General features: G+C 47.8%; 1 protein-coding gene across 2 annotated transcripts in view; it reads right to left on the bottom strand.

Annotated features, from left to right (window-relative positions):
• LOC147422629 (uncharacterized) overlaps window positions 1-15,500 on the bottom strand; it is a 94,198-nt gene extending 78,698 nt beyond the window's left edge. For both annotated transcript variants that reach the window (XM_086503721.1, XM_086503722.1), the window contains exon 1: window positions 14,083-15,500. In XM_086503721.1, coding sequence (XP_086359847.1) covers window positions 14,121-15,083 — 963 coding nt within the window. In that variant the 5' untranslated portion in view covers window positions 15,084-15,500 and the 3' untranslated portion in view covers window positions 14,083-14,120. The remainder of the gene's footprint in view (window positions 1-14,082) is intronic.
• Between the last annotated feature and the right edge of the window lie 420 nt (window positions 15,501-15,920).

Below are 15,920 nucleotides of genomic sequence, written 5' to 3'. Positions count from 1 at the left end.
AGTGCTTGCCTTGCTATGTATACATTCATGAGGACTCCTGGACAGAGGAGGTTGCTTTACGTACGGCTCGCTCTGCTTAGGCTTGGGCCAGGCACTCGTTGCAGTCACGCCTATCTAGAGGTCGTTTGGATGCAGATTACTTCCCATCCAAGCCAGCCTCGAAGATAGCCCGTCTAGCTGCTGCGACAGCATCTATTCTCTCTCGCTCCCCAAGAGGATCGTCTCATGGAACGTGCAGGGACTAGGCGGGCCCCAGTTTCAGCGTCAGCGGGGCCGACTGCGTCAGGAGCTTCAGCGCTGCCTTGTGGGAGGAGAGATTAATCTCCTTATGCTTCAGGAGCACCATCTGTGTGAGAGCCGCATTAGACGTTGTGGTCAGCTCTTGCGTGGACGATATGACACTTTTTGGTCAGCTGCTTTTAGACCTGGAGGCATCCAAGGTAAAGTATGTATGACTATTGCGGACTCTTTGCAGCAAGCCATTGTGGGCAGAGGGATTATTGTGCCAGGCAGGGATCAATGGATTACTATGCAGGTTCAGGGTTGCCTAGTGGGCTTCCTGAACATCTATGCGCCCAATGTGGCGAGTGCTCGAGCAGAGTTTTGGTCACAGATAGTTGAGTCTCTGCCGCAGGCAGAACACTAGTGCATAGGAGGGGACTTCATCATGTTGGAGGACCCTTCTAACAGGATTGGTGGTAGCCACGCTACTGTTCATGGAGTTGAGCTGGCAGCTTGGGAGAGGTTTTGTATGACTCTGAGGGTCTCAGATGTTTGGCAGCACTCTGGTTTTGTGAGGCCCCCAGACAACCTTGCCTTCTCTCGTTCGGCCCGCAAAGTGGGAGAAGTGAATCTATCGCGGATAGATCGCTTCTACACTAGTGACCATTTCAGTGACTTGGGAGGGACAGTGGGCATTCTGGCAGGGACTTCCTTCTCGGACCATGCACCAGTGATCCTCACAGTGGCAGACAGGCAGAGGAGTGGGAGCACGATGCTTCGCATCCCAGAGAGGGTCTTGTTGGACTCAACACTCAGAGAGCGGGTAGAGGCTCTCCGGACAGAGAGCTTGGACAGGCAGGATTCTCCTGCTGACAGAGAGGCCTCATGCCTAGCTCAGATTAGCCGTTTTTTTCTCCATGAGTCTCTGGCTCGCCGGGCTGCAACGAGAGAGGAGGAGCAGCATCTCAGACGGGGCATTACTTCTCTACAGAGGATGCAGGAGCAGCATCCACACAGTCCTTGGTTGGAGGAGCAGCTCCAGCAGACTAGCACAGAGGAGAGGCGACGTGAGTTTGCTTTCCACCGACAGTTAGCTCAGTGGACCCACGTGGGCGACAGAGTGACGGGTGCTTTCTTTGAGGCAGTGGGACCTCGGCATGCGACAGTTGAGGAGGCCCGACGGGTCAATTGCTTCTGAACCCGAGGATATGCGTGCAATTGCTACTGACTTTTACCGTGAGTTATTGTCTGCAGAGCCCCAATCAGAGCGTCAGGATGCATGCAGAGAGCAGGTTTGGGCACAGATGCCTTGTCTTGTGACTGAGGAGATGCGTCAGAGGCTTGAGCTACCGCTTCAGCTTGAGGAGCTGCACACGGCTCTTAAGGCCCTCCCCCGTGGTAGCTGTCCAGGTGAGGATAGGCTGACTCCCAGTTTTTTCTTGGAGTACTGGGACCTGCTTGGTCCAGATCTCTGTAGTGCTTTTCAATACATTTTGCATACAGGAGTGATGCCTGACAGCATGAGTGAGGACCTGATCTACCTCATTCCCAAGGAGGGTGGCTCCTTGGATGAGATTCGACAGTGGCGCCCCATCACCATCCTCAACTCAGCCTACAAAATTCTTGCCAAGGCTCTGAGTTTGAGGATTCAGCCACTTCTAGAGAGCCTTATACATGGGACTCAGACAGGTTTTGTCAAGGAACGCAGTATCCTTGATACAACATCTTTACTTTTTGGGAGGCTTCTGCCCTGGCACGGCTCCGTGGTGAGGACCTAGTGATTCTTCTTCTCGATTTTGAGAAGGCATACGACAGAGTTGACTGGGACTTTCTAGAGGGCACTCTACGCAGGATGGGCTTCTTAGATGCTTGGATCAGAGGGGTGTCAGCTTTGTACAAACAGGCTCACAGTCAGGTACTTTTGGCGGGAGGTAGAGGTGATCGCTTCATGCTCACACGTTCGGTCAAACAGGGCTGTCCTCTTGCCCCCTTCCTCTTTCTGTTCTATGCGGAAGCGATGAGCAGGTTTTTGGTGTCGCAGCAAGTTGGTCTACGGGGCTTAGCACTCCCTATTTGGGGAGATGAGCTTCTGGACACTGAGTTTACCGACGACTCAGCCTTGTACTTAGATGGCCAGGAGGCCAACCTTCACAGGTGTGAGCAGGCTCTTGAGACCTTCTGTTGTGCATCGGGCACACTGATCAACTGGAGAAAGACAGTGGCTTTCTCGGTTGGTAGTGCTCCTGTACCCGATTGGATGCCAGGAGAGGGTTTTCGGTGGATTCCCCCAGGGACTGCAGTTCGGTACTTGGGCTGTCAGGTTGGTTTGGACTTGTCTCCCAAGCAGCAGATTGCTCCCCTTCTCTTGTCTATCAGGAGAAAGTTGTTACATTGGAGCTCAGCACGACTTTCTTTGGCTGGCATAGAAGTGGCCAACCAGGTGTTGTTGGCGACTATGTGGTACATCACTTCTTGTTGGATCTTCTCAAGTTCTTGTATCATCCAGGTAGAGAGGCTGATCAGGAACTTCCTTTGGTCAGGACGTGACACTCAGATAGCCCGAGCCAAAGTGGCTTGGCAGGTCATCACTCTTCCTTGTTCACAGGGAGGGCTTGGGATCATTGACCCAGCACAGCACAGCAGAGCAGAGCCCTTCTTGGGAAGTTCATCATCAGAGGACTTCTTCCAAGTGAGGAGCCAGGGAAGGAGTTCTTGCTACAGCGGCTTCATGCTAGGGTGCCTCAGGCAGGAGGCCCCTGGCAACCTTCGACCAGATGGATCTTCACAGAGATGCGCAGAGTTGGTTTGAGCAGGAGACTGGAGGACCGCTTCGCTGTGAGACTGCTTCGATCTTGGGAGCTCTTGCGGCGAGGCATGGAGCAGAGACAGCCTATTTGCACAGAGGAGCGCCTACTGCAACCCCTTGTCTGGAACCCCATGGTTAGCACTCAACGAGGCCACTTGGTTGGTAGTCGGCCTCATGTTTCCTGGGGTCCCATGGCAGCGGGTCCAGCGCGCTCTTTAGGTGACTGGTTAGAGTTCACAGGCTTGTCAGAGGAGGTGCAAGGTTTCCACCTACAAGGCATGAGAGGGGTGCAGAGCATGTGCCAGGACATCTTAAGAGGCAGTTCCAGCTGAGTGGTTCACGCCTCTCGAGCCATTAGCGCCCAGGTGGATGGGAGCCTTCACACAACTGGAGGTTCTCATCTTCGTCGGGGCCTGCTCAGAGACTGTTCCATCCCTTTTCTTCAAGCTTCAGGGTGGGGGACGCCTACAGCGAGTTGCAGTAGAGGCCCCGCAGGTGGCAGTGTGCTGTTTTCAGAGGATCCAAGTAGTGGGCATTTGTGGGAGGACTTGTATCATAGATCCTGACCCAGCAGCTCTTGAGACTAGACACTGGAGGCTATGGGCTTGGGAGTGTTGTCCATTGGCACGAGTACAGTGGAATCCTGGTGAGTGGCTCTGGAGGGACCCCTTCTCTTCTACAGACGACCCAAGAGTCCCTTTCTTTCAGTACACAGTACATTGTTCGACCCGGACGTCATATACTAGCAACACAGAGAGGTCCGCCCCGCTGCAACACCTCATTGGCAGGAGGAGGGTCTCACAGCTGAGTTCTTGGCAGTCTTCTGGGAGAGGTTGTGGGACTCCAGACAGCCGAGGCAAGTCACCTTGTTTCAGTGGTTGGTCACACACAAAGCTACAGCAGTTGGGAGCTGGCTAGTGCATAGTGGTCTCTCGGCCGCATGTGCAGCTTGTGTGGAGAGTCAACGTCACTGTCTTTGGGACTGTCCCTCGGCCCAGCAGGTGTGGCTACGAGTTCTTCTGCTGGTGTGGCTACGAGTTCTTCTGCTGATGCCTGCTCTATCCACGGCTCGATGGTACACTTGGGGAGCAGCGGCTTGGTCCACCCTCACGGGCCCGGCACTTCAGTTTGAGCTATCTTCCACCAGCAGGATGATAGTGATGCAGGAGGGGCGACCTATACTCCAGCCTGCTACAGAGCTTACTCCAAAGGAGTGGTGCAGTGAGAGAGAGGAGTGTTGGGAGCTCATCAGTGACCTGACACTCTGGTTCATTTGGCAGGCCCGTTGCTTCCGCATCTTTGAGGCTTGCCCTGTGCCACCAGCAGAGACTGTTCGCGATTTTTGGCTAGAGCTTATCCATACTCTCAGAGGACAGCTTGAGGGACTACAAGGCAGCTCCGACCGCATGCGGGAGCGCAGAGAGGCTTCCCTTCGACTCTGGCGTCCTGGGCCGTTTTACACCATGGTCTAGGGAGTACTCCAATGGCATTACGACCACCTGTGTGGCTTTTCCCTCCTCCCATTTCTTGATTTAGCCTTATTGTACATATGCTGGTTTTTTCATTGGGAGAGTGGCCCATCATGGTTGTTGTAGCCCTCTCTTGAAGAGGTGGTTGTAGCCCTATGGACAGTTTCAGTAACTAATAGAAGGATCTCTTTCTCGAAAAAAAAAAAAGGATGTGGAAGAGTTGTGCGCAGTATGCCAGAAGGTCAAGTTTGACAGGCATAAGACACAGGGATTATTACAGCCTTTACCCATACCCACCTGCCGCTGGGAAAGTATTGCAATGGATTTCATTTTTGATCTCCGGAGAACACAGAATGATCACGATGATTTTCCGATAACATGGCACGATTGTCTTCGACAGAGACCCCAGATTTATGAGTTTGTTTTGGAAGGCAATTTGGGAGAACATTGGCACGCGGTTGCAGTTCTCGTCATCGTTCCACTTTCAGACTGACCGGCAATCTGAGATTGCCAATTCAGTGGTTTTACATTTATTGAAGTCTTGTATCTCGGATCAGAAGACTCAATGGGAAAAGAACTTACCTTTGGTGGAATTTGCCTACAATAACACGATACACTCTTTGACGGGGAAGACGCCATTTGAGATTGTTGAAAGTGCTGCAAAGGTTTCATCCTTCCTAAGCACAAAAGATTAGATATTTGAAGCGGATAAATATTCGCGAGATTTGGAACAGCTTTTGCCAAGGTTCGCGAGACTTTGCAGGAGTCTCAAGAACGACAGAAAAAGGCAGCAGATCGCCATCGTTGCGACATGAAATTGAAGAAGGATGATTGGATGCTCTTACGTTTTGAGAAGGCACGCCTACGAAAGAAAAAGGGAAAGGAGAGGCTTTTTCCAAAGCTTAGTATGCAATACTACGGACCTTTCCAGATCACTGAAAAGATAAATGATGTCTCCTTCCGATTGAAACTGCCAGATACTTGAAGGATTCACAATGCATTCCATGTGAGTCTCTTGAAACCTTTTAAAGGTGATGTGCCTGATGATGGGGAGCCTGATGAGCAACCCGAAGTGGAAGAAAACGAGGAGATCTTTGTTCCTGAACAGATTTTGGCACATAAGGATACGAAAACTAAAGGTAAAGTCCGAAGGCGGTTCTTGTTTAAGTTCAAGAACTTTCCTGCATTTGATGTGAAGTGGATGGAGGAGGAGGACCTAGTAGATACTCCTAAATTGTGAAACTTTACCTCGATGTTTTGGTTTAGCATAGTCTGCTCCAAACGGAACCCGGAAATTCAGCTTGGCCGAAGATCTGGTGCAGTGGGATGCACAGGAGGGGAGTTACTCCGCTCCTTTGTCAACAAATGCCTTGATTTTGATACTAAAGTCACTGATGTCTCTTTGAGCTTCAGGGATACTGAGAGCTGACAGTATTCTGCTGGATGACTTTATGAAATGAAATTCCTGATTATGATACTGATTTGTTCTTGACTTCTCTTAAGTGCAGGAACTCATAGACGAAATGACTGCAGCATTTTGGTCTGATTGATCTCGAATAGACATGGTTGCAATAGGGGTTAGTCAATCGGACATCGATGAGGTCCCGATTGGACCTAGATGTGATTGCTAGCTACATTATCGATAAATCATGCTCTAAGATCCGAATGAATGTTGAATGTCATGTGATGTCCTGTGATGTGACTGTCGATTTGGTACATGTGCTAGATGTGTGTTCCTAGTACGTAGGTACTAACAATCAGAGTCTGCTAAGACGGTTTATGGCTTTTGTCGGTTTTGCAGGCGTAATCGCAGTCGATTACAATGCTTTCAAGAGGGGGGTATGTCACAAAGTGATGACGTGGCTACGGATGCCAAAAACCCTAAAATTCCTGCAAACCCTAAAATCTGCCAAAAACCCTTATTTTTTGCAAACCCTAATTTCTGGCTAAAACCCTAATTTGCCGGGCAAATGCCACGTGGCAGCTGGTACAGATTCCATGATTTGCGGCGCGTTTTGCGGCCAGCCGTACGGACTCCTTGCTTTTTCTCTACGCAATGAGAAAGAGAGAGAGAATGCTTTTGCTTTCAAGTTTGACTCTGTGAGAGAGAGAGAGAGAGAGAGAGAGAGAGAGAGAGAGAGAGAGAGCAGTTGCTTTTAATTTGAAGCTTTTGGGGCTCTGCTTTTGGCATCCCTTGTAAACATTTAAATAAGTGGTTTGGGCCTTCACTTCTCAGAGCATCTAGACGCAGAGTCTGAGAGTGAATCCCGACCCACTCTCTTGTACTTTGAACTGACTAATACAAAAAAAGAAACACCGAAAGGGGCGCCAGCCTTTGGGGCCAATATCTCTAGGCACGGAACTCCGCCGGGCCAATGCAAATCTATTGTGATCTGTGAATTGTTTTGAAGTGGTTATTTGGTGCTTTCGCGATTGATTCTTACTTGGAGTGTCCAAGTCTGTCACAAGAGGCCTATTTGGTGGGCTACAACCTGGCACCAAATCTATTGCATGATCTTCGGGCCTCTCACGGGGCAATTGCGATAGTAATGAATCAGAAAAACAGTCACTAAACTCTCACAAAAATGTGAAACGTCACGTGCAAAAATCAAGTACGCAAAAAGATGATTCTTAATCACAGAAGTAATAGCCGAAGCAGATACAATAGGGACAGACTTCCCTTTAAGCTTTACATCAAGGATGTGATCTTGTTGAAGACATCCAACACTCCATGTATACAAAACATCCACGGGATTCCCAACATCGCATCGCACCATTCGAGTGGCATGATATAAAATTCCTCTGTGTCCACATCTAACTGAATATGTAGACGCAACTTTCCTATGGTAGGCGTAACACACTCTGAGTGGCCAAGACATGCCAACCCTGCCTCTGTTGTGTACCCCATCTCTTCATCTTTGATGCCCAACTTGATGGCCAACTCTCATGAGATAAAGTTTGCTTTAGCACCTGGATCAAACAAGGTAAGTGTTGTCTGGTCTCTCACTTTACCCACGCTCTCCGCAACTCACTGGCATCTAAGTTTGGCCTATCACCCACCATATCTGGCACTAACCCGACCGTGGGTTTGGGCTTCTTCCCTTTTCTGTCCTTTGAGTCAGCTAGCCTCCTCCTCTGGGGACAATCTGCAGCAGAATGACCAGGCTGCTCGTATATAAAACATTTGTTCTCAGCCATTAAAGCCTTCTCTTCGAAGGCCTTGAGCACAAAAGGCTTCCTTTTCTTTTTCTTAGCCTGTCCTTCAGCCGTCTCCGCTGAGTCCTTGGCTTTCCTTGTCTTTCCTAACCCCTGGGACGCTTCAAGAGTCACTTTCACAACGGGCTTCTTTGCTGAATTTTTCTTTTGTTGACCCCCTTTCACGTTGCCAGAAACCCACTGTCCTCTCCCTTCAGCAAGGCATGACCAGTGTAGGCAACTTCCATAAGCTGAGTGAGGGTAGCCACTCTGTTCTTTGTACAGTAGTCTCGAAGCCCTCTAGGCAGCCCACAACAATACTTCTCAATCTACTCTGTAAGTGGCACAAACCTGTAGGAGGTAACTGAGAGCAACGCTTTACAGAACCTCCGATTGTACTCGTGTAGGCTCTTGCAAGTAACCGCAGTAAGTTGGTGCCAATCTGTAATGACATCGGCTTCAAATTCATTTGACAACCTGTTAGGTGCAGCGGAATGATTGTTTGCGCTTTGCTCATGATGAGTGCTCCGAACTGTGCTCAAGGTTTCTTTTAGTTCTTATGGAAGGGAGAGCCTTCCGTTCTTAATGGAAAGTGCTATGATCACAACAAAGTGAATGGACAATGTGCGTGCAAGTGTATGAGACTGAGAGATAGAGAGAGAAGAGAGATACGACACCAGAGACGTAAAACCCTCCTCCGAAGGCCCCACTCTCGTCGGCGAGAGTGTTCTACTTTTTGATTGCACAAAGTGGTACAATGCGTATGCAATGGACTGATGCAACTTGGACTATGCCGATGACGACGACATTGATGACGATGACGACTTTAGGGCTGAAATCTGTGGTCTTCTATCTGCTGAAATTCGGGATTGTTTCGGTGGCTGAAAATGACTGTTTTGGCTGCGTTTTCGAGGCTGAAATTGGGGGTTCTTCTGCAACCAACTTGGGCTGATTCTACTGCTGTTCCATAGGGCTGAAAACGCTGCCTCTCTGACGCGGCAATGGCTGAAAACCACTAACGCTGGCTGACTTAGGTCCTTAGCAAAAACGCTAGCTTGATGAAGTCCAAAAACGCTGATGGGCTGAAATGGAAAACGCTAGCCAAACTGGGATTTGATGGCGATCATGGGAATCTGCAAACGCTGGGATGCTGAGGGTGATGGCGATCATGGAAAGGATGGAAATGCCATGGATCTGGGTACTGCTGCCGATGCGGAAACTGTCAAGACAAAAAACGCTAGGTGCTTGAGGGTGTTGGCGATGACGGCAATGGAAAACGCCAAGGTTCTTGCTGGGTTCTGCTGAGAAGGTGCCTGTTGAGCATGTGCTCTTGCTGCCTCTTCTGCCAGAAAGTGCTAACTTGGGTTTGCTTATATATTAACTTAGCAAAATTGCCCTACCTACTTTTGTTGGAAAGTCACTTAAAAATAATAAGTGAAAAATACGGAAAATAGGCTAAATGCACTAGAAAATTCCCTTGATGGAATCTGATGGATTCTGATGGGAATACTGATGATCATGCTGTGTGCAACAAGAGGATATGCATCTATGCTAAGTGACTGGGCATGCACGGTCTACGAATAGACTCACAAAAGTGCCAGATCACTTCTAATCTAGACTTGACTTGACTGAACTGAACCCTGGTCATGTTGTAGCTTGTCCACGGACACATAGGGTTGGATGTGTCACGTGACACAGCCACACAGATGCAAACATTTGCTTGAACTATACCCATGTGGCGGGTGCCTATCCTTGCATCAACACTGTCGTCCACCATGTAAGCGCATTGCCTTTCAAGAAAGTGGCAGCTTTCATGACCTTGAAGGCCTCTATAAAATCCCCCCCACACTGCAAGGTCGAATTTTTCACGCTTGGCATACCATTTGCGTTCCCACAACCTCCGCAAGACTTGCTGCACATGTTTTACGTGATCTTCCGACAAGTCCTGCAGCAAAGGTTGCGGGAAGCAAATGGTATGCCAAGCTTGAAAAATGCGTCTTTGCAATGCAAGAGGTCGAATTTTTGGGCTTCCTCGTCACTGCAGAACGTCCCCAGGTAGACCCAAAGAAAATTGAGGCCGTGGTAAATTCGCCAACCCCACGAACTGTCACTCAGGTCAGGGAATTTGTGGTTTTACACAGTACTGCCGCAAGTCCATCGAGGACTTTTTCAAATCACGGCTCCCATCACAAACACTATTAAAGGGAACAAAGCATTCAAATGAACAAATGAAGCTCAAAAGGCTTTTGAGCATGTCAAACAGGTAATGTGCGCCTTACCAATATTGAAGCTGCCAGAATTCGGCAAACCATTTAAAATACACAGTGATGCATCCCGCGTTACAATGGGGGGTGTACTAAAGCAAGAAAATAGGCATGTAGCCTATATATCTAACGCCCCCCACAAGAGGTGGGCTACGCATGAGCAAGAAATGTATGTTGTGGTGTATTGCTTAGATCATTATGTTTTGGATAAGCACACGAAGATATACACTGACAATGTGTCACTTAAGTATTTTCACGCTCAGCTCAAGCTCTCACAAAAGCAGAGCTGGTGGCAGGATCAGCTCGCAGAGTATGACATAGAAATCATCCATAAGCCCAAAACAAAATGTAATGCTTGATGCCTTGAGCAGAATGCCAAAGGTTAATGTTGTCAGCTTAATAAGCAGTGAGGATATTGGATAAAATCCGCGAGGTATGCAAGACAGACCCCGCGGTTTGGTCTTCCATGGCTTCCATGGCATGAGATGTCATGTGACTATGAGTATTCTTGCTCGGAGCCAAAAGCTGCACTTCAAAGAGAAATGCCATGTGACTCCGAGCAAAAATATTCTCGAAAGCTTGCCAAGTCCTTGGAGCGTGCAACTTGGTAGCTATAAAACTCCACCATTGCATAGTATTGTCTTTGAGAAAAACGGCGGCTCAAGAGATCTTTGATTCTTCAGTGTACTTCCCCATTGCAAAAATATTGTCAAACTACTGCAGAAACTGTAAGGCTTTCTTTCTATCTTTCACTCCCAAAAAGGTGAAAAAGTTTATTGTAGATCCGCCATCCTTGAAGTCCTTGGGCTGATGAGGTGCAAATCCAATAGGGGTAGGCATGCGGGCTCCAACCATTATACCCAAGTGGCGGTGAGGGAGGTGGCGGCAATGGCCGTGACAGAGGCGGTCGCACCGAAAAGAAGTCAGATGGTTGCACCATGTGTCTGAAAACTCCTTCGATCATAATAGAGAACTGTGTAGGTTGTTGAGAGGAAGCCCTCGTACTTTCTCGTGTCAGAGGCAGAGGAACAACCTGAGGCAACAGAGGCGGCAACATGTAGTTCGGAATCTACTGAAAGCTCTGCAAAATTGGAAGGTTCTGCTGAGATGCCTCGAGAGGATGTTGCGAAGTTCATCAAGAAGGAACTACAAGTACTTTGTAGAATCAAGAAGCGCCATCTTGCTTTTTATGTTCTTGAAGGGGCCGTATGCTTTTACAAAAGCACACACTTGAAGCTTTGATACCATTGGAACGGGAGGGCACCCTGTGCCAATTGAAGAGAACAAACTGGCACAGACCGTTTAGCACTTCAAAACAATTGAACAAAGAAAGAGAGAGAGAATCCACCCCGTGCTGATTAAAAAGAACAAATTGACATAGACTTTTAGCACTTCAAAACAACTGAACAGAGAAAAAGAGAGAATCCACGCGAGACACAGAATGGCGAAGTTCCACTCCTAGGGAGCACTGGCCCCAAAACCCTGGTGCCCCTTCCAGTATTTCTTTCTATTGCTTCAACACGGTACAAGTTTCTGGGCTCTGCTCTGCTTCCCTGCAATGTGGAATGCCAGAGAGAGAACTCACCTTACAGATTTGAAGGCCCTTGGCCTCTAAAAGCAAACGCATAAAAAGCAATGCTCCAAAGACATCTTCTGTAAAAGCATACACCCAGAGGGCTGCTTCCACAATTCACGGGCTATCTATACATGCCATGTCAGCAGTTCCGTAAAACACGGGGGTGTCCTTACAGCATGGCCACGTCAACAATTTATGCAAAATTGGAGGTCTTCATCTTCTTTTAGGGTTTTAGGCCCCTTAGCCATAAACTGCAAGTTGATAGGGTTCTAGATTTTAGGCCTCTTCGCCATGTCTTCTAAGTTTGGCCAAGGTTAGAATTTTAAAGTCATAACCCGCTTTGTCTTCAGTGCCCCCTTTGTCTACAATGGTTGCCACATCACTACTTTGTGGGATCGCTACTGACAAAGCTTCCAAGCTCATATGAGTCGAAGACCGCTGTCATCATTGCTCTCCAAATCGCATAGTTCTCGCCATTCAATTGTCAATCCGTAGGAAAGGTGGATAGAGTAGGAATCTTGGCACGTTGGTCTCCAACAACGGAGTAGAACTGCGACCAACCTCCCCAATCCTCGTCGCACTTGGTTCCTTCATCTGTAACTTCCTCGTACACTCCTTAATCATGATTGACGAGAACTTGGGCATGTGAATAGGCTAGGACCGATTGAATTGAAGAGGGTTCTCCAAATCGCTCCAAATCAGCCCCAACATAGTGAAAGGCAACAACAACCGTATGCTCCTCTATGTCGTGAAAATAAGCACCGAAAACACGCACAAATCACCTATCCGACTCGAGCGCACGCTGTGGTTCTAGTACCATGTCAAAGGAGCAATGGAGAGGTGAGTTGCATGACGATCAAGTCTCATTCTCTCAATCACAAGCAGACACCAAATCTCCAATCTACCACAAGGAACGACTCCAAATTAGCCTCCGAAAGAGGGCAGCCCTCTGCAAGGTCCTAGAACAGCCTCGAGGTGTCCTACAATAACTGTACAGGAGAGAGTGAGATCACAATGAGACAAAACGTTGGAACTACAAAAAGCTAGAGAGAGTGCGTAGAGAAAACGTTAGAGAGGGGAGAGAAAATGTTGGAGAGAGAGAGAGAGAGAGAGAGAGAGAACTATCCCAAAATGCTGGTAAACTCTCTTGCAATATTGGAATATACAAGAGAGGGGGTATGCCCAACCCACATCGGAAAAACCCCACGACCCAATAAATCAAGGAGATTGGAAAAATACCACATTACGATAATTCAAACGGACACCTAGATTAACTATGCCAAATAGCACAAATTATGCCACCACAAGGTGACCTAACGTGATAATCTGCAGAATACAAAGACTCTGACCTTGAGAACACCTGGGAACAGGAGTCTTGTCTCATGCCAGCCTATCGCCAAAAAAGGTATGTCTACCTCAAACACGGTCGGGCATAGCCACAAAACAACCCTCACTCCCTAATCTGCTCCTGGGAGATATTGGAGCACCACCGAACACGAGATAAAACTCTAATAGAAGCGTGAGAGTGGAGATAGATAGATAGATAGATACATGAATTATCGTCCGCGAAGGTCAGATATGACCCATGGGACCAGAGACAAAACATTACAACGAGTTCCACTAAGTGAGAGCATTAGATACATGTCAGTTAAGGATTGAGGGTCCGTCAAGATGGAAAAGGAAGTAAAACAAAACCTAAGGGTGGTCATGAGAGAGAATGAGAGAGAGAGAGAGAGAGGCTACTCAATCCCCCCCTCCCCCTCCCCCCCGAAAAAAAACTGCATAGACCACAAAGAGCCCAGAAGGGCACAGATACAATGTGTGTGTAGGGTGCATACTGCCCCTACCTATTTACTAGTGCAGGGGCTAGGTCGGGCAACACCTACCAAAAACCCCATGACCCAAAATAATGGGAGGGCGCCCCAGAAAATAATAAGCCCTAGTGGGCGGTCGGATATAGATGAGACGGCTGGCCAAAATGGCCAGCCAAGACCAGATACAGTGAAGAAGCAGAGCGGTGCATACTCTAATAAGTGCCTCCAAGAATATTTCTGGCGTGAACACACCAAATTAGTACTTGCTAAGTCAAAAAACCTTAAAAAGCAATGAAGCTTAGTAGACCAAAAACCCAGAAGTCAAAAACATTAATAAGCTTGCTTTGTGTTGGAAAGAAAAATCATCCCACCAAATTTTAAAACTTTATCGAAATCTTGATAGCAACAAAGTTTGTTGGACATATGTGATAAAAATAATCGAGAAAAAACTTCAGTGACTATCTGTCATAACTCTGTCTTCTACAAGGTACTTTAGAGGCAATAAACAAGTAAAGATAGACTGCAGAACTGTGTACTCATATTCTTTCATATAAATGAAGGTCTCAACAACATGCATGATTTGTTCTGAAATTTGCAGCTGTAGCTCTGAGAAAGAAACACTACTCGATCTAAATATGATCAGGCTGGGCCTGCAACCATCATACTTTGAAGCTTGTCTGAATAACCAACAAGTATCACCGTTAGAACAAAATTCCAGACAGAATTAGGCACTGACCTCTTCTGGATTTTTTATGATGTGCCTTCATAGCGGTCTCACAACTCTTGTAGCTGTCGCTTCTTGACACCCTTCTTACCAGTTAGTGCCTTTGTAAACATTTCTGCTATTTGCCTTTGTGAATCCAAGAGCATGCGAATGCGCCTGAACTCTACCTCTGCTCTCAGTCGTTCATTGTCCCGTTGCATCTCAAGCTTCATCTGCTCAATTCTGAGAAATCCTTCTCCCAGAGAACAGACAATTGAGGCAAGCTCAGTCTTCATTCGCTTTGAGAACGAATGATTAACACCAGGGAAGGTTGATTTTTCATCCATGCTGATGTGATCATCATCCATGGCATAGCTCTTACGAATCTTTGGGCGGAGGGTGACTCGAGGGGATTCAATGTATGTGCGTTCAGGATGCTGAGTTGAACCCCCTTTAACCCGCACAGACCCCCTCTTTCTCAGAGGACTAGCATCACGACTCTCCTTGTTCATACTCAAGGGAGGCTCATAATCCTTGTCACCACCGTCCTGCAATTTTGATCGAGAGTGGCTACCCCGATTGGAATTGCCATTGCCAGAAGTAACAGCACCAACACCACCCAATGTCGCAGGGAACTTTATCTTGCTTATAGGTTTACCACGCTCCATGGCATCCATGTAATCAAAAAAGGGCCAAGATGAGGAACCAGGCCCTCTTTGCTCTTCTAATTGCTTCTCCTCCCTATACTTTTTCCTCAGCTTTTCAACCTTGTGGCGGCATTGGACAGAAGATTTGCTGGGCTTGCTACTGCCACCACGCAAGAAGACATTATTGGCCACTTCCTCCCAGTGCCTAGCCTTTAGTTGTCCCCTCTTGAGCAAGTACCACTTCTCTTGATAGGCAGAAATAAGGTGAACAGTTTCAAGTTCAGTCCACCGCTGCTGCATAGAAGGGTCAAAGGCAGTCTGCGATAGCAAAGGGGCTCTCTCATCCGCCACGGTAACAAGAGCAGAGGAGTCTTCTTCACCACCCATTGTCCAGCACCCTTCTTTCTATGTCTGTGATTCAAGCTCCCTGTGCTTGACCCATTTCCTTTCCCTTCAAATGGATCACTCTCCTTTCTTCGCTGTGTTTTAAGATCCGCGCTTGACCCATTTCCTTTCCTTTCAAATGGACTGCGGTCTTGAGTGGAAAACGTTGTCGTTCTCCTCCTCTGCGTTAATTAGTTGGTTGAAGCAAAATCCTGTCTTGTGAGTCGATACTAGGAAAACGGCAAGGTTGCGAGCAAATGACGGGGAGCCATGAGACGAAGGCTTCGGCGGATGCATGGGCAGCAGCTGAGGGACCCCCCTCCCTCAGCTTCCGCTCTGCTGGCGTGGACGACTCTGTCCCCGATGCATGCAGGTATGTTTTTTTTCCAAAGTGGGGGGCACCGAGCATTGCAACGTGGGCATCCGCCCAGATGGGCATGATCGATAGAAACCAAGCAGTTGGGTAACTTGAAATGATGTTGTGGAGTTGTAAATGTATGTTTTTATTTGATGTGAAGAGGGATACTCTCATGAGGCCAATTGTTTGAGTGTGTGTGTGTAATCGTATATGGCCATTGTGTTGGGATGTCGTAGTTTTGTTTCTTGGAGACAAAGAATGTGGAAGGCCATTAAGCTATTATCATGAATAAGGTTTTTGTGGTGTTTCTTTAGGGACACAATGTTAAGAGATTGTATTATCAAGTGATTGTCGGGCAAAGAGTGGAGGTTAAGCTGTGCAGGTTGCCAAGTGGCATGTGTTTTGAGGCGGTGTAACTGAGTTAGAACTGTTTGGTATACTTTAATATGGTTGGAAGTTAATTCTGCTAGGAGGTAAAAGTT

Source organism: Adiantum capillus-veneris, chromosome 27 (genome assembly GCF_014529385.1).
Source record: "Adiantum capillus-veneris isolate H3 chromosome 27, ASM1452938v2, whole genome shotgun sequence".
In the NCBI taxonomy this organism is placed as follows: Eukaryota; Viridiplantae; Streptophyta; class Polypodiopsida; order Polypodiales; family Pteridaceae; genus Adiantum; species Adiantum capillus-veneris.
This window is presented reverse-complemented; position numbering and strand designations above follow the sequence as displayed.